The sequence below is a fragment of the Alosa alosa genome, chromosome 17, assembly GCF_017589495.1.
Source record: "Alosa alosa isolate M-15738 ecotype Scorff River chromosome 17, AALO_Geno_1.1, whole genome shotgun sequence".
In the NCBI taxonomy this organism is placed as follows: Eukaryota; Metazoa; Chordata; class Actinopteri; order Clupeiformes; family Clupeidae; genus Alosa; species Alosa alosa.
Window position 1 is genome coordinate 5,830,127 of NC_063205.1, and position 26,209 is coordinate 5,856,335.

The window sequence follows — 26,209 nt, forward strand, 5'->3', positions numbered from 1 at the left end:
TGCTTGGTTATTATCTCATCTTAAATCTACCATCCTCATTTTTATTCATTTTAAAATATTTTAGATCAATTGCAAGCCTCTCCAAAAAAAACCTCTGTCATCATTTCATCTATTTCATGTGGAGCCCTTCAGGCAATGTACATTTGCGCAGAGAGAGCAAAGAGAAGATAACACAAATGTATCTATATTTAGACAGCTCAAAGGGAAAGGCATAATTCCTTTAATTAAATCAGCACAGATCCATCAGATCAGAGTTGCTTTCCACCCTTCTCTCCCTGCTACCTCCAGTGCTACAAGAGATATCCTTCATTGTCTCAAGGTGTGTTGACAGTAGCCCTTAATTCTGTAGGTATACATGAGGGCACAATTTATCTGCTTTTTTTTGCCTGTGGGAAACATACTTTCTGAAGGTTAATAAACAACCCTGCATATCCTGGGCCCTGAGATCATTTATCAGATTGTGATCTCTCACAGACTCCGAGAGTGGCGTGCAGTTTTATCATTTTAACAACGATGGCTAAAAGTGCCTCAAGAAGCCGGCCTAATAGGTTATTTTGTTGTATGATTTCGTTATCAGATATTTCCCCCCCATAATACTCAGTCTAGGTCACAGTGTAGCTGTAGCCATGAATCCCTAATGAATCCTCACACTAATGCCCTGAAAGCTGAAATAATAGGGTCGCTCCCTGGGCAGCGGGGCCAGTGGCGCTCCAGTTCCACAACACAACCTTATCAAGTCCATGTCTGTGGCACACGCTCACATGGCCGACATGACTAGTGTCAGTTAAGGGCCCTGTCCTTGATATCATCTAACTATGAGCCACTCTTATATCAGCCTCTCAAATCAGCCTTAATGCTTTTCCCCTCGGAGGATGGCTCATTCACGTCTTATTCTGCGCTGTCAAGCCTGGCCGCATTTTACTGGATGTGAAAACTCTTTTTGTTTGTGTGGGTTGTGTGTGTGTGTTTTTTTTCTCTAACGTAGAGGGGTTGTTGCTCTTTGTGGTCTCTCTGCACAGGTTGTTTGGCGTGACGGGGAACTGTGCGGCTTGCAGCAAGCTCATCCCGGCCTTCGAGATGGTGATGCGAGCGAAGGAGAATGTCTACCACCTGGACTGCTTCGCCTGCCAGCTCTGCAATCAGAGGTGAGTCACAGGCCCAGGCCTGGCCCTCATCCCCACATACATACACCCAGAGAGAGAGAGAAAGAGAGAGAGAGAGAGAGGGAGAGAGAGGGAGAGGGAAGGAGGGAGAGGGAGGGAGAGAGAGAGAGAGAGAGGGAGGGAGGGAGAGAGAGAGGGAGAGAGAGAGAGAGAGAGGGAGGGAGGAGAGAGAGAGAGAGAAATAAAGAGAGAGAGAGAGAGGGAGGGAGGGAGAGAGAGAGAGAGAAATAAAGAGAGAGACTGCTGGAGAAGTGGCCAGAGAGGGGGGCTTGCAGAGAACACAATTTGGGACTTGGCTAAGATGGAATGAGCTGCACATATGTTCATTAAGAGCAAATAATCCCTTTTTGTCTTTCCGAAACCAAGCTTTAATAGGCACGACAAGCTGCATGGACGAGATTTTTAAATAGCATCTAATTGGTTTTCACAGCCAGGTGAGAACATGTGATTTTTGTCAGGAGATCGAGTGCTGTTTTTGTCCTGTGAGGAGGACTTTTATTTCTGAACACGTGGCCTGCTGAGAGACCAGTGTTGTGCTGCTCTATGCTGAAAGTGCTTTTTTGCAATGAGTTCTGTCAACACACACACACACACACACACACACACACACACACACACACACACATACATACAAACACACATGCATAGTTAAACCCGACCAAAAGACCTGGGAAGCGCTGTGTCGAACTGGAGTGGATCACGCGGTCTGGCTACGCACAATTAGCGCTACAGCGGTTAATGTCTTGCCACTCCCCCCGGCTGCACGACACACCTGATGCAAGGAGTCAGCTCATCTTCATCAGCCCGGCTCGAGCCAGGCAAGTCCGGTCCACGGCAGTAAAAACCCATTTAAGCGCGGGCAAACCTTTCTTTTCGCATTAGGGCAGCCGATCAACTGTTTAATAAAATTGACATCAGTGCAGTTTGCGTGCTCCCACCATGGCCTCCTGACGTCGCTCACTTGCCCATCACAATTCCTCTAGAGGCCCAACCGAAGATTTATGGCATGGCAACTGCCTTAATTGTAGCTGTTTCTCAGATTTAGCCTTGCTACATTTTAGGTTTTTTTTGTTGTTGTTTTCTATTTTATTCCTTGACACCTTGGGAGATTTCTGAGGAGTAATGCTTGTGCTGAATGTCCTTAACAGACCTCCGTATCTTATTGCCTCCAAGCCTGAACAAATGCACAGACATGAGAGAGTGAAGGAGAGCGATAAGAACAGAGAGAGGGATCAAAGGAGAGAGATGGAGAGAGGGAGAGAGAGAAAGTGATCGCAGAGGAATAAAGAGAAATGAAGAGACGGAAGGGGAGTATGAGAGCACCTAGTGCAGATCCTGGCGGAGGCCTGTGAATTGATGATGTCTGCCAGCTTTGGGAGCAAAAGGTGAATCAGTTCTCCACTGTCACAACACGACACAGGAGAGCCGTGGCGATACAGTGCGATATGCAAATCTCGCCTCTCCCTGTCATCTGACCACGAGCAAATTCATTTGTCAACAAAGTGACGAGACATTATCTCAGCCGACACACGAGCCACCCGAATTGTCTGAGCAGCTTTGTTGTCTTGCAAAGCTTTGCGAAAGCCGCACAGATTTTTACGTTTTTTTTTTCTCTATCTCCGAAATAAAGGATGTGGGACTCGCAGCACGCCTCTCGTGGTGACAGGTCCGTCACAGCGATTCTCGTGCACCGCACACTCGTACGAGTGCGCATCTGCTCACTGATCTACTTGGATAAATATCAGTAAGGACAGGCAGATCCTGTCAGCTGCCTGACGATTAGTCATCTGATATTGCCTAGTGGAAGAGCAGTTGGAATCAGGCACAGTGCAGGATCTGAATGGCTGCATGCATTTTCTGGCATACATCACAACTGCTGTTTTAAGATGAATCACTTGATTTAGCTGTGAGGTCTCACTGGAATCTTGAGAGATGCACTAAAAGTTAGATGTTAATGTCAGATAAGTCAGATTTGTCCATCCATGTAAAGGCTTTCATCTTATTTCTATTGCTCTACCAACCACCAAGGCAACTAAGACTTGCATGAAGCAGTGTACACACCATTGAACGGTGGTTGTTTTTTTGTTTTTTTTTAAACATTTGTCTGAAAACTGGGAAGCCTGATGAACGTAACAGCCAAGAGGGGTCACCAGGGGTCACCAAGTGTAATTACGCACCACTCCCCACGGTCAGCTGCAGCTAGTGTCACTGTTTGAAGGTTAAATTGCTACGATCAAGTTTGTACGCAAGCACAGAAATGCTCCAGCCCCCTACGCACACACACACGCGCACGCACACACACACACACGCACGCACACACACACACACACACACACACACACACACGACCATCATCTCATTTTGAGTTGCTTTATTAGTCAGTCCAGCCCACACAACACTACAGTTGAGGCCAACAATGAGGCAAGCCTGATTTTTTTCCAAGAGTTGCACTGAGCTGGAATGGTTCCCTGGTGTTTGGCTGTTTTCGGTTAGTTCACTCTGACTGTCCTGGTGGGAGATTAGAAATTGGAGACTGTATTCTTGCTTTTACTAATGTGGTTAGTGATGTTATTATTTGTAGTATCCAGTGGATTAGCTTTTGCAATAGCATCACAAGACAGGCTAGTTGATGCTACAATAGCCAATAGCAACACAATCAGATTTTGGTCAGACCTGCTAGGTCTGTCAAATTTATGATCGGAAATAACTTCTTCCAGGCAGTTTTTCACACGTTGGCATGCAGACTCCTATTGTTTTTTTTTTACCATATACCCCCCTGAATTCCTATTGCAGTGTTGGACTGCCCATGTCTACCGTTTGACCTTAAACTAGTGATTCCGTTATAAATCCCCCCTTACCTGCGTCAGTGTTATTTCCCTGGGAAGGGGACAAGGAAGAGAAGGGAGGGAGTGTGTGAGCATGTGCGTACATGTGTGTGTGTGTGTGTGTGTGTGTGTGTGTGTGTGTGTGATTGTAAGGGGGAGGGGAGCGGTATGGAAGGGAAGGGATGAGGTTTCAGCCGACCGTTAGATCAGGCCTGCGGAGACAGCTAATCGATGGGCCTGTCCTCCTCCCTGGCCTCATCATCCAGCCTCTCCTGGCCCAATTTCTGCCTGATGAGCCGGGGGGACGGTGCTCTCCGCAGGCTCCCCCGAGAGGCCTGCAGCACTCCAGGGGCCCGAGTTGGGTGACAGGGCAGGGGAGGTCAGCGGTGATAAGGGGACGAGGTCTGCCCTGGCCAGCTCAGTGAGAGCAGAGCTAGGGCTGCGTTTGGAAGCCTCACTGGCGTCCGAACATTTAATGTGTCTTGGCTTCTGAGCACAAGTCCGCAAAATAACATTGATTCTTTTTTTTTCTCATGTGCTCCACTTGGCTTTAGTCTGGACACACATAACTAGTCATGAGACTTTACAATTGCGGATTTACTAGAGAGCATTGGCGCTGTGGGAGAAATTAGCACTGCAAATTGGCTGCTTTGACTTTGTTGCGTCTAAATTTGAATGGGAAATGATCCACTTCTGCAGTGTCTGAATCACTATATCTTTTTCTGCTAGACCTATTTCACATCACCCAGTATATTCATTAAAGCTGGGCTTTTGAATATGTTCCCTGATTGTCACTTTTAAAAATAGGTTTTATTTATGTCAATTATTCTTTTAAAATTGAACGCAGTTATCAGTTTAGAAGGAGAAATCCACACTAAAGTAAATGTGACTGCAGGTAAATGTGAAAGGCCCATCTACCTAATGCTGACAGCGGTGTGTGTTGGGCTCTAATTGGATGAAGTGAAGGGCAACACAAGGGCAGTTGTTCCGTTTATCTCTGATGGGCCAAATGTAATATCCCTGTCATAATTGGCACACAGATGTCACATATGCTGTTGACATTTCACCAAGCAGAAACAATTTGAAATGGGGAGTGAGTTTGGGGGTTGACAAGGGGAAAGGGAGGAAGCAAAAAAAAAGCCCTCTGTAAATAAATATAGTAGGAGCGGTTAAGCAGTGAGAGGGAGAGAGAGAAAAAAACGAGGGACGAGGTTGTGCGGAGGAGGAGTGGGCCACAGTGTCACCCAAGACAGACACTAATGGATTCCTAGGAAGAATGTGTCATTTAAACAGGACATTTTTATTGGAGCGGATGACACCATTACATTAAGCACACCTCGGCTTTGTGTTAATCTCTCTGTCAACAAGCACAATGGATGCATATTACTCGTTGGTACTTGAACCTTTTTAATAGCAGTGCCCTAACCATAGGCTTCCTGACAACAAAACAACCCATACAAGTTCTCACTGGCAGGGACAAAAGTTGAGAAAAGGTTATATAAAACTCTGGGGCTTCTTCAGAGTCACAGCCTTGTTATTGCTGAACAGTACATTCAACACAGGCCGTAAAGATCGGGCCATTTCATTTGTGCTCGGGTTTTCTAATCCCACTAACTGTTTACTCTTAAATTGTGATAATCAGGTGTTGCCTACTGTTTGAGTGATAAGTAGAGGATGCATCTGCTGAAGCCCCCTGCCATGAGGAATAATAGGCTTTTAATGCTGCCAGGCTGTGCTGAGCTGAGCCCCGCAGTGGCAGGTAGCTGAGGCCCCACCACCACCACCACCACCACCACCACCAGCACAGCCCCCCACCGGCCCCTTGGCCAGAGCCAGGCTCAGGGAGAGAGGCTAAGTCAAACACCAGCCAGCCGTGCCGGTAAACATAAGCGCTTGCTCACACTCCGACCTTGTCGAACTCTTGCTGTGAGCAAGATAAGCGGCCCTCAGGACGGCTCACGATGCCAAAGGAGCTCTCTCTTACTCTCTCTTTCTCTCTCTCTCTCGCTCCCCACCTCCTCCCATGTGCTCTCTTCCTCCAAGCTTCTCTTTCTCTCCCTCACTGTGCCTCTCTCTGTCTCTCTCTCTCTCTCTTTCTCTCTCTCGCTCTGTCTCTCCTCATCCGACATAATCTTCACTCCAAAAAGGTCAAGTGCGACTTTGGCCCATTCTGGAAAAAAAGGAACGTCTGGGACTGTGGTGTGTGGGATTTATTTATGAAACCACTGCAGGTGTGGAGAAGCACCGTGCTATTGTGATTCACACTGGAGATACGCCGTGTCTACATACAGTGGAACACAATGCTCCTTTAGGTCAGGGCCGACTCCTATACTAATAATGCAGGACATTCTCAGTATCTTTGATTATCAGACTTAAAACTGATGAAGCTGGTTTAGTTGTTGGCTGGTGGGGGAGAGGGTCAAACAGTAGTTCGGTAGAGCTGTTTGATGTTATGTAAACAGCGTTGTGTTCTCTGCTCTGTCTTCTAGGTTTTGTGTGGGAGATAAATTCTTCCTGAAGAACAACATGATCCTGTGCCAGACTGACTACGAGGAGGGGCTGATGAAGGAGGGCTACGCGCCCCAAGTCCGCTGACATCTCCTGACCGCGAGAGGGACGGGACGGTGGGGGGCTGAATCCGACATGAAAATGAAGACTAACTAACGGAGCACCTGCAATCAGATGCCAAAAGCACTAAATTCCTCTCCAGCGCCCATCATCACATGTACATACCCAACAGAACCCTCCAGCGGGACTCCAGTGTACAGAATAGCCATAGACTCTGAAGGTTTCTTTTTTTCGTGGGGAGAGGGGGGAGAGCCCCTTTATAATGTGACAGTCGATAGTGAACGTTTTGCTCTTTCATGAAGATGCTGCCTCCCTCCTGCCACCAACACAAGCCTTATGGAGCCAGCCAGCCCCATCAGCCAACCCCCCTCGAAAGACCACCAGACTCTCCGCTCCATATCACCACAACTGCGAAAAATTCCCATTTCTTTCCTGGACTGAGGACCCTCAAGTAAAAAAAAAACAATCAATGTAAATGGCTGAAATAAAAAATTAAAAAAAACACACACATTTGCAAGCAGGGTGCCAGGTCAACATAAGATCTCAGGTTGAATGGGTTTCTTTTTCTCTCCGTCTTTTTCCCTCGCAATGGCAATGTCTACTAACCTGCTGCCACCACTGAAACACAGTATTTAACTTTCTTGAGACTTGTCTTTACGAATCCCCAGTGCAGACTGGACTCAGAAAACAGATCAGTACCATTCTAGTGCAACAAATTAACATTTTCAGTAAGCTTTGTCTGCCTTTAAGTTAACAAATGGCCTCATAAAGGCTTGAGAGAGTGTGTGTGTGTGCGTGTGTGTGTTTGTGTGTGCGTGTGCATACACACAAAGCAAGAGAAGAGTTGAGGTGTGTCCCTTAACAGCAGGTTGGTGATGGCAGAGGTGGGAGGGGCCTGGGGAGGAAGTGTGGGTGGAGAACTCTTTTTGTACAATGTATTTATTTAATATGCTTTCAGTGATCACTTAGTCCTCTAAGGCCTCACTCCCAATGTGTTTATACTTGAATTCAATCACTGATCAATCACTGACGACACATTTTGACATGAGTGTTGTATTGTACCTTTTCTGTTCTTACTTTCGTCGATGTCTCTTACGGCGCTCAGGCCACATTTGTCAAGCAAAATGCCAATGTGGTTGCCTTAAGACACCGCTGGTCACCTGTTCTGGAGGGGTAAATGTCACCTTAAATCCCTGGCTCGAGAGGTCACCTTTCCGGTGGGATGCCATTTCGTTGTTGACACAAGTCAGCTGGCAAACTTGGAAAAAGAGCTGGCTACTGTGCAACCTGTAGGCAACAGCAGACCGCCATCCTGGTGACGACAGGCAACGATCACGCGCTTCAACCCTGCGGTTACAGAGCAGGAGAAATGATAGGAATATGAACTAATTTGTAAATCATGGTTGTACATAAAGAAAATATTCCTTTGCTTGCTGTTGTATAATGATTTCTTTTTATGTGTCATTCAGCATGAGATGTTATTTTAGAGCAACGCTTGTACATACTGTATTGTAATCATTTTAAGCACAAATGTAATACAGTTTTATTGTGTTAATGGTGTGTGCATTCCTCATTCTATACTGTCCTCGCCTCAGCCAGGCTAGCAGCTGTCAATGGAGTAGCCGTTCAGCTTTGCATGGAGTGTCATCCATTTCTATGGCACCATGTTTACTGAAGCAATTTGGGTTAAGTGCCTTGCTCAAGGGCATAAAAGTAGATGCAAACCAGCCACCAGAAACCCCTCTGTTCACCAGTCCATTACCCCAACCATCAGACCATGGTTCAGTCCTTGCAATATGATTGATCGTAAGTGCAATCATGTTGTCAGCCATTTTGTTGTCATCTCTTCTCCAAAAAACACTCTTCTCTACCTTTTATAGAGAAACGAAATGCAAGAGGGCTTTTTAAAATGCCAAACAATACCATTCTTATGCCGCCTTATGTCCAAGGAAGATGATAAAATGCATTAACTGGTTAAATGTGTTCATAATGCAATATTACAGATAGTATTTGATGCCAGCATATGGTATTGATTCATAGTTTCCCCATGCAAGATTCAGATTTTATTAGTCTTCTCAGATCGGGGTTCGACCCTCTGAAGATCTGAACCATTTTGTAGTTTGAAAGAATACTGGGAAAGCGTTTGAAAATCCTCAGTGCAGAAGAAAAGCACAGAGATTAAAGTTCTCCCTCTAATTAGTGAGACAGTTTAAAGTATCCTGTGAAGTTTGACAACAGCAGTGCTTACATTACATTATACCACACAATAAGCAGGCCAATTAAACTAATTGAATTTCTTTAGCCTGAAACACACAGGGAGAAAAAAAACTTTGATTAGACTCAAGCTGTTAAGACGTTCAATGGATGGCTTCAGAAGCAAAGCCCCTGCAACCAATTCAGCAGGAACTAAATTGGAAGAAAGTCCTGCCTTAGTCGCCTACATCATGTCATTACACTGTAATTGTTTGAGATTGTGCCTAATTGAATCATATGTCTTTGAACTGACCATCAGTTTCTTTCCAAGACTAAGGTTCCTATTATTGCTAGTGACATAATCTAGAGCAGGCAAGAGGAATATACGCCTCCGCTTGCTGGAAAGAAAAAACACACTGAGAATGGTACTGTGTTGTACTGTGCATTTCACTGGTCCACTTAAAAGTGATTTGACCAGGTTTAAAAAGCTTTAAGTTTAAGTTTACTGTACCAAGATAGCACAATTGACATGTGACAGTCTTTCTGCTTGGGGAACCTCTCCATAATTTGCAAATATTTGAATTCGCCAAACATTATCCTTTATTTCTTCGAGACCAATATCTCATTTAAGGAAACCATTGGATCATCCACAGGGATTCCAATGCAGTTAACAGTGCTTCATGAGAAGCCCTTTGTTGTGAAGCGATGCACTCACAACTCACAAGGGCGTTTGTTAAATATCGCTCCTTGACACAAAAAGAAATGAAGATGGGCGAGAGAGACATAGAGAAAGAGAAAAAAAGAGAAACATTGCATCTATGTCCCCCACAGCAACTGCGAGCTGACGAAGCACAAAAGGAAAACAACAAAAAAACACCCAAGTTCTCCCACAAAATAGTCATTAGGAGCATTTAGAAAAAACATTAACTGCCAGCCCGTGTATCGTTAGCGGCTTCATCCCTGCGCAGCTACTGACCCTGGAGTTAGTGCTGGGTTGCGCGCAGGCCCGTCTCCCCCGTTTCGCAAACGGCTCCAGGGGCGAAAATAATGATCTTCGCAGACATGCCAATGCTATCTGGACCAGATAACGCTGCTTTAATGACTCCTTATCCTTCAGCCCTTTCGAGGAGATGGGTGCCCTGGCAAAGGTATTCCCGTTGTTGGGTCATTAGCCCTTTATAGCGAGGATAATAGAGTTTCGTAGGCCTATGTTGGTCTGATTCTAGTGTGCGTTACCCAATGGAAAACACCCTTGTAAGATAAGGCAGGCCTCACTGATGAACAGCGGTCAGTTCACCCTCAGTTTATCGACTTGTGAAGCCAATAAACTTAGACATGCCGCTCCAGAATAGACCTGATATCAAGTAAAAAAGCAAAGAATAATGTAATGAAAGTCAAGGATGGCCTTAAAACTGTTCCACTGTACTGTCACTGCTATACCTCTGAACACTTTGTGTGTTAGGTCCAGTTCAATGACTGAATAACACAGCAAAAGTCCAATTTTTCAGAATGGCAATCTTAATTAAATAGTATGGTTTTGCAAATTAGGCTACAATATTGCCTGCACACTGCTCAGAACAATAGCCAAATCAATTGAATCATCAAGCTGATTGCAATAAGTCTAATACATCCTTTCCCTGCACTACATATAACATTTGGCTCATGAGGACAGATCCTCAGAGGAAGAATCCAAACAATTGGCTGTATGTTCAGTAAAGAACACAATGCAGCCATGCTATTCAAAGAATGCAGATCACAATGCACTATCAGCACTGAGAAATCTCAGAAGTCTGTCTACCATTATCAGTAATGTGCTCTGCTCAACATAGCACAAGGCAAATGAGTCAGTGAGATGGGATTGGGTAGAGATACTGCCGTAGTGTTCCTCTGAAGTTCTCCTTTTGATGTGGAGCTCTAAGCTCTACCACATGGGCCAGGTCCCTTCGTAGAGCAGTTAGGCCTGCACTGCACTGACAGCTGTGCGCGCACATACCACTGCGCCTGTGGAGAACACAATAAGCATCACCTCCCTATTTGTCATTCCTGCCGCCGTTAAAACATGAATAGCAACATCTCAGATCGTGGATAAATATAACAACACACAACCTTTTTTCCCATGCGGTGGTGGTGTATGGTACCAAGTGTATTGTGAAATTCATGAGAACAATTGGAGAATGACTTGATCTTTGTGGTGATGACTTAGATGGCATACTGTTCTCATAATGCTGCTATCATCTTCAACTATTATCCTACTGGTTTGTGGTTATTTAACCTCTGTTATTTTATCAGTAGAAGCCAGTTTGTCCTGTCTGTTTTTCACAGTCAGCACCATTGCGATGAACAAGGTGGTGTTTACTATACTTTGTTTCCTCACACAAACTATTCTGTGGCAAATTAGGAGGGTGATTGTCATCTACGGGGGAGTGTAAAGAACATTATTCTCACCAATGACCTTCATGAAACCTTGCAGGGAAAAAAAAAGATATTAGGTGATTCAAGGCAATTTTCTCCAGTTACCGCCTCAACTGAGCTCATCTACCAGAAAATCATAGGGTGCCTTAGACGACTTGTTTAGCTGGGCCGAGTGCTGGAGGAGGAATGAGGGAGAGGGCCACTGCACTGGAGCCCTTGAAGAGGATGATGTGAGAAATCAAATAGGGCGGATGTGTGATCAGAGAAGAATAAAGGTTGTCACTGCTAAACGATGGCATTGTTTGTGCTGGAGGACGACACTCATCACAGCAGCCACCTATTCCTCTCTCTCTCTCTCTCTCTCTCTATTCCTCTCTCTCTCTCTCTCGGCCTTCCCCGTGTGGATTAGGCGAGAGGCTGTGCTTCCCATACAACGGTTGGGTGATGGGCTCATTATCACAGCGGCGAACAATAAAACAGCCATGCAGCAGCAACCCCTGGCTGTAAACTCGTCCAGATGATGAGCCTCGGAGGATGGGCTATATCCTGCAAGCGTGACTCCTCCAGTCTCAGTAACACAGCATGCCCCGATAATCAGGAACTTAGCTGTCTATTTTTTTCTCATCCATAATGGTTTAATTTCTAAAAGGTCACTTTAGATGTTAATAACAAATGAAATTCAAATGAAATTAATGAATTCTGAAGAAGAAATGACCAAATATATTTTGTTACATTTTTATAACATTCCTATATCTCTTCAACAACAGTTATCATTACACTAGGATTTCTTACTCTGCACACATATCCCATTTACACCAAAGCACTGACCTTGTTGTAACCCTCGCCATTTGAGCCCTAACTAGTAAGCATTGCCTTCACTACATAACAACTTCAGATGGACCTAGAGCTTCTCCTCCATCAGACGTGAGGCTGTAGAACTAATCAGGCTGTTGAGTCTGCTTCCTAATGGGTACACCAGAGACCCAGGACCAGCGGACCCTGCCAATCCACACCATTCATTTTGACATGGGGATCTGGACAGAGCAGTGAAGCCTGGTAATTAGATCTGGCCGTCACGCCTCTGACATCCATAATACCTGACGAGGTTCCCACATAGCATCAGTGGGAGCTAGCACAGAAAAAGAAAAAGGAAAACCTGGAGTTTGGCCGGCATCAAAGACAAGACGCCTCTTTCTGTGTTTGGGGGATGTGGTCTCATGCCACTGCATCAAGCGTTAGTGTTCTCTGGAGCCCCTGCCACGGTGTTTTGTCATTTCTCTTATTCCTCTGAGTCAGTCAGCAGGCAGAAACCAGCGTTTGCTGCATAATTATGCTCGAGAAAAGTGCTTTCTGTGAGATGAAGAAGCAGCCGTCAAAAGTTTTCATTCAAAACACTCTTTTCTCTCGTTTCACGGAGGCCACACTGTATGTGTGCATTCCACAAGGACGCTATCGAGGTTCACACCTGAAGACAGTCAACACACTATTCCATTTGTTGTGTCTCTGAGTGTTTGTTTATTTTGTTGTTTTGTCTTTTGGTCAGATGTGTTTATGTTAGAAATGCTTATGAAAGACGTCTGTTCTCCCGCCTAGGCTCGGTGACCTCCCACCCTTCGTTAGGGCTGAAAAAGCACGCCTACACACTGTGCGTTGCAGGCCCAAACAACTGCAGGTCAGATACGTGGGCTGCGAAGAGGAAAACAGAGAAGTGTACAGTGGATATCTTTTGTCGCTTAGGACTTCAACACAAACAGCTCTCTGAAAACGGATAACCAGACAGGGCCTGGAGCCTTGTTTCCACACATATAATTTAGACAGGCAGACGTTCATTATTTATTGTCCATCATTATTGTAATTCAAACATCCTAATTAGACTTGAGAGACCAAACATTTATGCATTTTTCTTTGTTTACAAAGAAAAGGTGCCTGCAGCACAGATAACTGGTTCTGATCTGACCTGTATAGTTTAGAACTTTAGATCTGTACTCATGGTGTTTGCTGACCCCATCAGGGTGCAAAATCTGATGTTTTTACTCCATGTACTCAATTCTCTAATAATGCTCAAATTTCATCCTTTTTATGGGTTTTGTATTTTTTTCCATAAAGTTTGCTTTACCTTATGTTACACGGGGGTATGTGAATGAGCGACTTCTGCCTCGTCAGCAGTTCACAGCATTTATTTCCATTGCTAATAAAGGAGGCTGAACAGGAACATCCGCACTTCATCCACACACCAACTCTAACAAAGCTTCTTTTTTTTCATCGTCGGGGGAAGCATTGTCTGTGCTTACCAGAGACGAGAGCTGTAGTCCACCGGACAACACGTACCCAGCCATACCCTAAGGGTGTCTAATCGAAGGCAGTCCCACAAGACCTATTTATTGGGGTCAGCATTTAAGTTTTTTCTGCCCCATACTCCTCCCTAAACTTAATCAAGTGATGAGGGGCGGAAACAAGCCGAGGTAGATAAAAGTGCTGGGAATGGTAATGATGCCAAGTAATGATTTCCCTGGAGGAAATCTGATCTATTGCCACAGGGAAGAGAAGAAGAAGAAAGACCAGGGGGATGGAGGGAGGAGGTGGAGGGAGAAAGAGATATAATCCACATCAGCATTTCATAGGAGCAACACTAAGCCATGAAAGAGAGGTAGCGAGGGAGGTAGAAACCATATTATGGAGAGAGAGATTCTCATCACCCTGTGTGGAGCTCTCCCCTGCTTTTTTATTGTGAGGGAGGGAGAAATGTAAAATACTTGTGTACGCAGGGCAGAATGTCAAGATGGCATGGGGTAAAATTAAAGTGCTGAAAGGTATGATTTAACAATGCTCAAAACTCAATAAGTACAAGATAAGCCGCAAATTAGAGGTGTCTGTGTCATGGCAATGGGAAGGAGAGGGGGGAAAAAAATCTCTCTAATCGATCGTGTCGTCAAAAATTAATCTGTAGCCCTGCTCCCCCAACTCCTCAGCCAAGGTTGGTGTAAAGAAAGAAGTAGAGAAGAGAAATATAACGAGGCCTTCCCTTCTCTCTCCCTGGATTCTTTTCCACGTACACCTCTGTGCTCTATCCCTCTCCAAACTGTTTTAAAGCTCATCAAGGACATTTGTTTGTGACACATAGGTCTTCATTTTCTCATTACGGAATTAAACCACACGTCAATACCCGACTGCAACAACACTTAAGAGCTGATTGGCTCATTTTTACCCGAAAGACCAAAACATTCAAGGATTTACAAGACGTCTGTGGAGGTTTCGATTGACACCTGAATGTTCTGTATTGATGAGTGTGAGTGTATGAGCTGTGAGTTACAGATTTGGGGCTATTCACAGATTTTACAGTGAAGGAGAATAGATACACTCCAGAATACTAAATAAAGTATCATACACACATGAATTTATTTATTTTACAGTGAATAGTACATTTGTTAGGGCACAGACTGCAGATTGAACATACTGGCATTTTTCAATTGACCAAACCGTGCATGATGAAATTATAAACTGATATGGAAGGTATGTAAAGGCTTCAATGTCTATCTTACGAATGAGATATTTTATTCAGATTTTTTAACCGGCATCTAGTGTTCATCTCTTGCTGCCCTTCCTCTAAATGATATCAGTCATTTTTTAGGGCTTTAGGTTCCTATGTTAAGTTCTTGACCAATCTGTAATTTTATATCTCTTATTATATGTTGTGTGCCCTAGTACATTTTGCAGGTTGTAAGCAACTTAAGAGAATGTGAAACAGTTCAACAGAACAATAGGTCCACCACGCATTTGCCAGCAAACTGTATCTACACAGGGGTGAGGGGTGGGCCAAACCAATATGGACGCCGCTCTGTGTGAATTGTGATATGAGGCAGTGCATCAAACTCAAAAGATTGGTCACACCCTTTAGTGACAGGAGACGCATGAGGTGTGAAAAAGAGAAACAAGTAGATGCCTGAGAAGTGTGAGCATGTAGACATGCAAGGGGCCCCATATAGAAATGTGTGTGCACTCGTGTCGAACCCTTAAAAGGACGAGGCCTTCACAATTCAAGCAGAGGTTTTTTCACCTCCAAATGAGTTTCTCTGGTGTTCTGCCATGCTCCAAAACAGCACAGTGTGTGTAGAAGCTATTATCCTCGGTCTGTTCAATTATTGATTCGTAAGCGCCACAGGGTGAGGGAAAGCTCACTACTTGGAGACCAAATAAATCTCTGTTTGGGCTTTTTAGGCGGTGCCATAACCTCTAGCTCAGTGCTTCAGCAATCTGTGATGTTTGGCTTTTTGGCTCCTAAAGCAACTTTATTTTTGACCAGGTGCATACTCCACCAGTAGCCTATATTTCACTGTGTTGCTCCCAATCCAAACCAGGACTTTCTTTTCATAGACCTTCACTTCACACATGTTGAAACTATTTAATGGCCAGTCGTAGCCATCAATTCCATCATCACCAGGAAATATGACTTTAAGATATTAGGTGTGCATACTCTTGTGGGATCTAACAGTTTGCACTGTGCATTGTACTATACTTTGCACTATGTATTGTGCATTGTATTGTACTTATACATTGTACTATGTATTTTTCATTTTTTGTTGCCAATCCCAATATTGTTGAAACTAATGGATAGACAGAATATACTGCTGATGTATGACCACTCTGTATGACATTTTCAGACACAGAAATTAGCTGATATTTCATCCAAAAAAAAAGAGAACTAATTAGTAACGTTATTAACTCCTCAGATTTATACTCATTGCAGAGACAGGTTGAAATCATTTGCTGTTAATTAGCATGTGTCCAAATCATTGATTTCCCCTCAGGCAACAAAGAAAAAGCAGGAGCTGTCGGAATGGTGCTATCTTGGACTTTGTTTACAGCAGGGGAGAAAAGAAAAATGTTGTGTTTGAATATGTTGGTTTTTCTTCATTAGTTTTGTTTTGTAAGATTGTTGTGTGGTGGGTAGGTGTGTATCTATGTATGCTTGTTTGGACCTGAGTAGGAATATATAAAACACCTAATAATGCGTTCTCTCTTCTTAATAGATAAATAAACAAACAAACACACACACACACACACATACACTCACTCACATAAATAAACAGGGGTCATATTAGCAGCTGAGTTTAGTCTCAATCCGTCCTGTTCATTGCAACAGCACAAGGACTCCTGCTGCGGACCTGTGACACAGCTATGCCCAATAGACCAATGAAACATGTTGATGCAGCTGAAGCTGCCTAGGATCACGGCTGCTTTGTTGCTTGTGTGGCAACCAGGTGTTAAAACCCATTCTGTGCAATCAATACCTGAAGATTAATTTTGGTTAACCCCAATCCGAGGTTAGGTGTTCAACTGTCCAGTTACACATACTGATACATAACATAAAAACATGTGCTTTTTGAGGTTTAATCGTTTGGTTTGTTGGATACAACAATAATCTAATGTGGATTGAATGGATCATTTTGTCAGTTTACAACATGTTGTTTAAATAGGCAGAATGTCAGCACCACCTTTTGTAGTAGCCTGCAAAAATATGTGTAAGTCAACCTAAGACAACCCCTACCTGTCAAGTAACATGCAAGCACTTAATCTCTCGAAAATAGTCTGTATCCTGGAGCTTTAAAAAAAAAAACCACACAAGTGACAATGACATACTCTTCCTTTCACAGCTCTGGTGTCAAAAGTAAATCACCACCAAGTGAAAATGAAATGAACATGTCTCTCTGGGAAATGACTTAGTCCGACATATTTTCACCTCCTTCCTGTAGACCACTAGACAAGACTGCGCAGACCAACAGATGGCAACAAGGAGACATATTTCCACCTCTTTCCTGCAGACTGCTAGACAAGACTGTGCAAACCATCAGATGATTCTCCAAAGAGTCTGCTGATTTCTGCTGAAAGAGTTCTCTTGCTACTAGAGTTTCAGGAGAAGCCATCTCAGCAATACTGTGCATTGGCTGACAGCTTTGTAGCACTTATACAGTAACAGTCATACTTTAATGACTAGGTGATAAGGGAGGTCTAGGTTTGAGTCAAGGATCTATATGACCCAATATATATATATATATGTGTAGGCCTATACCCTTCAGAGTGGAGTAGACTGAAGTATGCCCATAGGGTGCAACATGGCTCAGAGCACAATAATGTAATAAGATACTTGCAAGAGTATATCATTGACACAAAGTAAAAACATCCACTAGATAAGAAGGAAGAGCCTGTGTGATTTCCACTGTTTTGTGCCGAAATGAGAGGATGACTCTGACATCCTGGGGCCTCTCGGGAGATGACAGGACCTCTTAGAGCAGTTGAAAGTCCCCCGAAGTTTAATTTCACCTTTGGCCTGAATGCTCTTGCTGAGATGTGTGTCTAGACGCCTAGACTCTGATGAATGTTGTTGCATTCTATCTTGAAGAATCCAGGCCGATGTGGGTGTCAATGACTTGCATTTCTTTGAGTGAGGAACACTGTGGCCTCAAATTATGTAACTGATGATGGGTGCAGATTTGGATGCTGGTGGATTTATTTCAAAGCACTGCTACTAAAATGACATTACAAACATGGTAGATTGGAACTGGTGTATAGATTCCATAACCCACTGCCATGTGTTCTATTACTACTGACCCTTTAAATACTGTACACAAAATGTCAGACAAGCTATAAATGGGGTGATGTGGGGTACAATGTAACAACCTGAGTGTCTCCTTTGCAGAAAGTTTAACTTGGGTAACGTACATTTATGGTGGCATTTATTTAATTAAGAAATAGCACACATGACATGAGGCAATGGATGTGCACACTGTTGTTTGTGTGCTGTTGATTACAATGTGATGCATAACATCCACTCTAATTCAACATCAACATGAATTTACATAAATGCTGTTTTCTGTTTTCTGTACAAATCTGTAGCTGTGAATTTAATGTTATGCTTATTTTACATACCAAGTGACACAATCTATGTCTACTTTATAGATTTTCATGATGTCATTCCTTCCATTCCTTCCTTTCCTTAATGTCACAAAAGTATCCATTCCCTGACTATGAAATCAAGTAGACTACACATATTACACAACTATTATGTAAAACTTAATGTCCAACAACAGAAGTGCTACCTGTACCCTGGAACATGCATTCTTTAGAGGTGATATAGAGTGACCGTCAAAAATATATGAGCAACATCAACTAGGGCACTCTCTTGGCATGCACTCCTCCATTTTGTTTACCCTTCTGTATTTAACATGTGCCTCACCGAGAGACACAGGCATGACGGACAGAGTAGAGGAGGTATGACGGGTCCTGCCCCCTCACCCCACCCCACTGCTATATACAGTAGGTGGCTACTCTGACAAGCATAAATTATGCTAATAGATCTGAGTTAAAACACTTTATTCCAAAGGTTTCAGTACTTTGAAATGTCAAGATGATATAGTGCATTACCTGAAGAGAACACTGAAGCTTAACTTAGGGCGCTAAAATATTAAAACAAGAAATTGTGCACTCTCCAGAGGAATGGGGGAGGTCGATGAAAAATGGAAAATGTGTAAGTGCGTCTTCCAGGTAGAGTTTTCTCCTTTTATTAATTGATCCGAGCACTAAATTTATTCTTGAATAATTGAGCACAGGAATGTTGAACATATATATTTATGAGCGTGCTTTTACAGAAAGTTTTGTCATTAGCTCTCCTTTGTCTTGTTAATCAATACAGCTGCTTTCCTTGTTATCTAAATGCTGAATTATAATTACCAACAAAATTAAGTATTTGATTTAAAAGAAGTCGATTAGCTTAGGGTTATTGTGCATTGGCTGTTATCTGAAGGGAAGTAACATTGGCCCCTATTATTCCTGTCTAGATGAGATACACAGAAGACATTCACTACGAAATTGGAAGAAAGGTCCCTCAGCTACTCCTGCAAAGTCTGCATATAATTTGGAGAAGCAACAGCGCTAAGCTGCTAAATTAACCAGAGCAGCCTGTTAATTGAACAGTTCCATTGTTACCGTGACAAACTGCCTATTGATTGGCCTTCTAGGCCTGCCCCTGCCCACCGGTCCACTCCTGGGGTAGAAAACACAACCTGGCTTGGCGGAAGGAGAGAGAGAGAGAGGGAGGAATGACACACACAGAAAGAGAGAAAGCGAGGAAGAGGGAAAAGCAAATGAGAGAGACAGAAACTGAATAACAGAGAGCTTGGTGAGCTTGGGAGGCTTGGTCTGGGTGTTCAATTACAGCACCCAGGAGCTAAATCAATACCATTTAAATTGCTTATGGTAATCACCTGCATTCCAATCATCAGGATCAGCATAAGCAATCTGCTGACCCCAACCGTATGCTCCCCCAACCTTCTTCAAATTTAAGTGCACGAGAGGTCACTCAGTCCAGAGCCCTGTTTGGGCTTCACTGATAGGGGTTACACGTGCAGGTGCACCATGGAAACAGAGAGAAAGGCACATACCGCTGGTGGTTACATAAACAAGCAGCAGACCGTAGCCTACAGGACCACTGGCCTGTAATCCATAAGGTTACAAGGTTTCATTTATAAGGTCACATGTTGTGGTTACAGGATTCTCTCTCCAGGGGTTAATGCATCGTCCACCAAACCCACCTCTGCTGGACATGTGAGTTGTGGACTGCACTTTAGTTTTGTAATACCCCCGATGTTTCCACAGTGGGGTTCAAGGGGACAGCTGGCCTTGCCCTGGAATGCCCCAAACATATTAAGAAATTGTCACATCACAGCCCCAAGCTGGAGTTGACCACCTACTGTGCCTAACATTAAACAGCCAACACCAGGATTGGCAGCACACACCATAATGACTAGAACGCTTGTGTGTCAGTGTCTGATTGGAGCATAAGCCAAATACCTGGGCTCTGGCTGCGGCTGATTTATTGTTTTCAGAGGGGGCTGACAGTCCGTATATGGCTAACTGTTCATTAATTTTTCAAGGCCCAGGGAGCCATTGTATGATATAAATCTCCACTGTAACGCCAGTTGGGTGTGTGACTTTGAAGTTCTGCCTAATTAAGCCCCTGTACAGTTAATGAGTATCACAGGAAGGCAGTCGGCAGATGTGAGAAATTTACATCTGCGGGACCATAGATACAAAGCAGCGATGCACTGTACCAGGGCAAATGCCAGTGTAGCTCGGCCTCTTGTTGACTCCACTTCCTATCTTTTTCAGTTATTTAAATTCCATTACATTTTAATGCTACCTATTCCTAATCTTCAAATCTCTCCTGTGGCACAGGTCAAGCAGCTCTCATGGACCCTGCACCCTGAAGACAACCCACCATCCTTTGCAGCTGGTGGGAGGATCTGGGGTTATTGATCACAGCCGAGGGTTTAGGTGGAGCCCATCCTACAGGGCTGTAAAATGCTTGGCTTGACTGAGAAATAGAAGGACCCTGGAACTGAAGGAGAATGGTGAAACATATATGGCAGCATATATGAATAACTAATCCGCCTTCACCTGGTGCTCTGCATTATTATGAAGAGTTGCTCCTGTGGGCTAGAGCGATGATGGTGATATTTAGAGTGATGATCTCTAACAAATGGCAGTAATGAGAGCACAAGAGAAACAGACTAGTCTTACGCCAGGCGCTCGTATAGCGATAACACTTTTCACACAAGGGATGAGAGATGAGAGAAAGCGAATTTGAACTCGCTCGCCTGCCAGCAGATTATGGTGTACCCTAGGCGAGCGGTGGAAATTAATTACAAGACTGTAATACAGACGAATAGAGACAGTTAAAGGATGGAGCCCACACTAGATACATCGTGTAGATTTTGCCATATACACTCACCTGACATGTAGGCCTTAGCCACAGGTAAACAGGTAGTCCTACTGAGAGGAAAAGCCCATTTGAGCAGCAGCTCTAAGAACAGGGTTAGCAAAGTAACTTGTGGGACAGAAATGTTCTAATGTGCTCTGATTCCTTTGCAATGTCAAGACATGAATGATTTCATTCTAATGATGAAATGATGGATGTACAGATGACAGTTATGATGTGAGGAGCTATGATATGATGTCAGGATGACGATATGATGTTAGGAGCCCTATAAATCAAATCATCTATCTAAGTATAAGTATATATACTCTTTTGATCCCGTGAGGGAAATTTGGTCTCTGCATTTATCCCAATCCGTGAATTAGTGAAACACACTCAGCACACAGTGAGGTGAAGCACACACTAATCCCGGCGCAGTGAGCTGCCTGCTACAACAGCGGCGCTCGGGGAGCAGTGAGGGGTTAGGTGCCTTGCTCAAGGGCACTTCAGCCGTGCCTACTGGTCGGGGTTCGAACCGGCAACCCTCCGGTTCCAAGTCCGAAGCGCTAACCAGTAGGCCACGGCTGCCCTTAAATCTATGCCACATCATAAAAAGTTAGATAGTAATAACAATTTCACCAAGTTGATCAACTATATCCCACAAAAGTGGATGTGTTAATGGATGCTTATTTACATTTGGCGTTGAGAAAATATGGGGTTTTAAAATGAAAGTGTTACATTAATTTATGTAGGCATTATTATTTCCTCACAAATGACAGATATTAGGACAGCTCTCACCAGGATCTCTGCTAGATCCATGCAATTAGAATAACATGAGGTAGTGTTCTATTAGAGTTTTGAAATGGCTCCCCCTACTGGACAAGGGGTGATGTCAGGCATTTAATAACTGCTGAGGGTTGATTAGCAAACTGAGAGTACATGCTATACAGCAGTGTAGACTGGAGATTATTTTATTTGCTTTTCTTTATACATTCTATAAAAAACATCATGGTAATTGTGTGTTCTCGGTGTACTGAAGAACACTCCACCTAAATGACTCAATGGGTCAACAATTTGTCCAAAAATCAGCCACACTTGATAAAGCTAACAGATGAATGAAAAAAGATGACAAAGAGGAATGAAATGAAATGAAAGACAATGGAATGAAATCAACTGAAATTAAATGACAGTGGACAATGTGGGACAATTGTAGTTTAAACCCACAGTTTAACTAACTGTAAAGATTTCCCACACACTGCACTTGAGTGTCATATTCCAGTGGGTTCATATCATTCAAGAAGCATTATGAAAATTGAAATATTACAAATTACGTGCAATGCAACTGGTGTGAGTACTTGAAGTGAAGTCACAGGTGATGATAAGTGACAGTGGCATCCTCTACAGGTAGAGTGCAGTGGTGACGACCCTGTGAGCCATGGAGAAGGTGGTTAGCAGGCCCACCATGAAGCACAGAGCCCTACTGGGCTGGGGCAAGGGAACCAGATAGGCCACGGAGTGACAGAAGCGCGAGCCCACGAACACCCGGAAGTGCAGCAGCGGAGCTGAGCGCAGGCCCGGTCAGGGCATAGAGAAGGCCGACCACCAGGAAAGGGATGACGTTCTCCAGGTCGTTCTGATGGCATCTGAGGGGAGGAAGCACATGGGGTGAGGGTTCTGAGGGGACTTTGCATTTGGATTGACCTGCATTTGGTATGCTTCCATGGTACATAATGAAAGTCCATACAGACATATCACCGACATTTAGATTTAAACTTTACATGAATACAAACGTTACATTCTTTGAACTGAACATTTCAAAAGCATGCTCTTACAGTAATAGGACATTTTTTAATGTTGTCAAAAGATTATTAAAGGATCATACCTTCTAACCCGTTCCACATCAGGGTCAACCTTTACCATTTTCTTCTTATCCTCTTTAGACAGGTCCAAAGTGGTATCCTCCATATTAGCAAAGGCCTTTAGGGTGAAGTGTGGAAGATTAAATTTGTTTGTTGCATATGCATTCAACTGATATTCAAATTTCAAAATACACAATTTATTCCGGCCTCCATTTTCAGTGTCCAATTTATTTCAATCTCTAATAGGCTATCACTGTAGAAGTGAGAGACATCAGATTAATGTAATCTTACCTTTCTCGTCAAGCGAAAGTAAGAAGTCAAAGGGGACATAAGCATCATCTTCAGGGTGACAATGGTGGCATATGTAGAGAAGGCCAAGAATACCTCACTGTCTATCATGTGCACAACTTCAGACATATTTTCTGTAGAAACAGACAATCAAATAGAACAAATATTTTTGACAAATTAGCCAAAATTGTCCGGTTTCCACTCTCTGCATGTCTGCACAATCCTTAAAATCTAGGTTATTTGCACAAGAGGTATAGTCTACTTTAATATGACGGCATGGAAAATTATAGCCCTAATAAATTAACCGACTGTGTGGTTTAGGATTTTCCTTTGGATTTTTCCACAAATGTAGAATTGCTCGTTTTAGAAATAGACATTTTAGAACTTTCTAAAGCCTGTCTCGTCTTGCAACGTAAGCGAAATTTCTAAAGTCTAAACAGTCGATTGTCTTTAAGAATGTGACCATAATTTACAACGGCTGTTTGCAGAGATTTGAAACTAGATGTATCAGTCTAGGTAAATCATTTGACACGTGAATATAAAAGGTTTTATGGTTAACTTTTAAAGTTTTCAATAGTTTACATCTAAATGGCTATTTGCCCACCTTAGAAATGAAATCCTCCACAAGTCGAGTGCAGTTAAAGTTTTGAAGAAGGCTGCAGCGGTGGTGGGCGTCGCTATCTTGACTAACTCATCTGGACCATGGTAGCTTTGGAAAAACGCCACGTTATGCAATGGGGTAGACAATGTGCCCTCGGCATGGAGTTTTTACAGGCACTCCCCTCTGTAATGCAAATGCTGTCGGTGCGCAGCGCCTTCATGCGGTGTGAGTTGTCTTGTCTGTTGAACAAAGATAAAGGCAGGATCTATCTGTCGAAAACAGAATTAGCTGACATTTGAGAATTATAGAGACGGAGAAGAAACTCAAGATAGACAATTTTATTTGAGAAATATGGACATGCATTGGATACACAAAATGTGCATGAGTATCAGTGGCAGTGACACAGTCCCAATTTAATGTCACAGATAAGTTCACATGGGCAAGTCACAGATGAGCCACTATCAGGCCCAATCTGCTGAGTCACAATGACAGATCACATCATCAGGGGTAACACTCAACAAGCAGACATAAAATATTTTGAATTGGACAACATTTCCTGAAAATGTATTTCACAACATGTCAATCCTTGATACAAAAAGTGACATAAACAGGCTATATTATTTGTTCAGTGCAGATGTGAAAAAGACTACAAGCACAGGCCTTTTCATATTAATGGAAAGAGGTGGAAATAGTGGCCTAGTTGTGAATAACAAATCAACAACAAGAAATCAGAATGATACAAGCAGCGGATAGCCTATAGTCTGCTTAGAGCAACAGCACAGTGTTGAGAATCCTGTAGGCCATGGACAATGTGGCTATCATGCCAACAGTCCAGGAGAGCCCTCTGCTCGGCTGGGGGAAAATGAATACATATGCCACGGTATGGATGAATCGAGACCCTACAAAGACCCGGAAGTGCAGAAGTGCAGTGGAGAGATCTGGTCCAGTCAGAGCGTAGAGAAGTCCAATTAAAACAAATGGAACGATGTTCTCCAGGTCATTCTGATGGCATCTAGAGATGGAACAGTGTCAGTGACCATCACAGCAGAGGCTACCACACACCTGGTAATGCTGAATGGTCATCAAATGGGTAACCCAGAAAATAGTGGTTATATCAGGCATGAATAATGTAGTAGAATTATGTTGTGAGTCTAAATCGGATTTACAGTATTTGTTGTCATGTTCAAAATATCTCAAGCCATTCACGATTCCTGTCAATCATGCAATAGTTACCTGCGAACTCTCTCCACATCAGGGTCAGTTTTTATCATCTTCTTCTTGTCCTCAGGGGTCTTGCCATGGACACCTGCATCCTCTGGGTTGGCAAAGGCCTTATTCAAAGTAAATTAAAAAAGCATTAATTGTCAGTATCAATGTTCATTTCAGTGTTTCTAATACATTGACTTATTTGTGGCGGCCCACCACAATATCAACAATGATTTTCCAGGTTGCACTAAATTGTGCTTCTGGTTAAATCTGGTTATAACCACGCAACACTAATTTGTTAAAAACTGTTGAATTCAAGTTAATTCTGCAAACCACAGAATTCAGTTCTGTGCAACACTGCATTTATAGGCTATAGCTAGACTACATTAAAAAACACTATAGCTTCCTCATTATTCTGATGCTAGACAGAGAATGACAACTAATACACAATACTGTAGTATGACATCTGAACAGTCAAGTCTAGCATAAACATTCGCAAAAGCTGATTTCACAAAATATTTTTTAGCGCACCTTTCTAGTGATGCGAAAATATGCCGTCATTGGGGCCATCATCAGCATCTTCAGGACAACAATTGTAGCATAGGTGGCGAAAGCTTGTAACACTTCATTGTCAATCAGGTTAACCATTTTCCTGTGGGATAATGCGAAATAATGAACTAATTAAAACACATTCAAGGATATGTATGAGCTAACCTCAATTTCTGTAAGACCTTTGTAGCGTCAAATGTAACTTCAAATTAATATTCATAACATAAAGCTAGTTTAAAATAGGAATGTAGAGTTTATTGTGAATTAGCCTATGCTTAGTCGTGGGTCAGTGTTATTAGGCTACAAGTGTCGCAGGCGAATACAATGAACTTCCGCATATGAACCACACAGTTTTGTTGCACAAACAAAAGAGAATAAATTAAGTTCCTACCTGCACTCGATCCGGTTATCTCGAGAGAATGCCTATGTAAAACAACAATAGCCCACTGCAACTCAACTTCTTGACTAGATTAGCCAACTCGAATTTAGGGCGTATCCAGGGTAAAAGTGAATTTCGAATTCCTGGACTTAGGCCAGCAATCCGCGACAACGCTTTTTGCAGCGAGGCTGTGGAAGTGAGTCAACAAACAACACAGAGGATACTCGTTTTAAGTAAATAATTATTAATATAATTACATAATTATAAAAATGTAGAGTTAGAGGACCCACAATGTTTGTAACCTCGACCCGAACTGAAGGGCAATGATTCGTTTTAGTGCCTAGCTTAGTTCATTTCTATGGTGCCTTACCTGTGACCTGGTTTCGAAACACCTGTTTTGAAATACCTGACTTAGTCA

The 26,209-nt window shown here is 43.1% G+C and overlaps 3 protein-coding genes across 8 annotated transcripts in view; 1 reads left to right on the forward strand and 2 right to left on the reverse strand.

Annotated features, from left to right (window-relative positions):
* lmo3 (LIM domain only 3) overlaps positions 1–8,111 on the forward strand; it is a 36,073-nt gene extending 27,962 nt beyond the window's left edge. For all 6 annotated transcript variants that reach the window (XM_048267306.1, XM_048267305.1, XM_048267309.1 and 3 more), the window contains exons 3-4: positions 1,020–1,145; positions 6,478–8,111. In XM_048267306.1, the coding sequence (XP_048123263.1) occupies positions 1,020–1,145; positions 6,478–6,583 (232 nt within the window). In that variant the 3' untranslated portion in view covers positions 6,584–8,111. The remainder of the gene's footprint in view (positions 1–1,019; positions 1,146–6,477) is intronic.
* Positions 8,112–21,864: 13,753 nt separating this feature from the next.
* LOC125310135 (microsomal glutathione S-transferase 1-like) lies at positions 21,865–23,837 on the reverse strand. Its single transcript, XM_048267303.1, is given in 5 exon segments — positions 21,865–22,467; positions 22,469–22,552; positions 22,792–22,886; positions 23,060–23,190; positions 23,661–23,837. Coding segments are annotated over 4 exon segments (465 nt in total). The 5' UTR covers positions 23,186–23,190; positions 23,661–23,837; the 3' UTR covers positions 21,865–22,307.
* A 143-nt stretch (positions 23,838–23,980) lies between these two features.
* On the reverse strand, positions 23,981–25,976 carry LOC125310136 (microsomal glutathione S-transferase 1-like). The gene is made up of 4 exons (XM_048267304.1): positions 25,804–25,976; positions 25,395–25,515; positions 24,891–24,988; positions 23,981–24,669 (listed from the first exon to the last, which is right to left on the reverse strand). The coding sequence occupies exons 2-4, from the start codon at positions 25,509–25,511 to the stop codon at positions 24,423–24,425; spliced, it is 462 nt and encodes a 153-aa protein (XP_048123261.1). The 5' UTR covers positions 25,512–25,515; positions 25,804–25,976; the 3' UTR covers positions 23,981–24,422.
* Positions 25,977–26,209: the final 233 nt, after the last annotated feature.

Coding starts and splice junctions, on each gene's coding strand:
- LOC125310136 (XM_048267304.1), bottom strand. CDS start 25,511: ATGGTTAACCTGATTGACAATGAAGTGTTACAAGCTTTCGCCACCTAT. Junction 24,989..25,394: donor ATTTTCGCATCACTAGAAAG/GTGCGCTAAAAA, acceptor ACTTTGAATAAG/GCCTTTGCCAACCCAGAGGA. Junction 24,670..24,890: donor GATGTGGAGAGAGTTCGCAG/GTAACTATTGCA, acceptor TTCCATCTCTAG/ATGCCATCAGAATGACCTGG.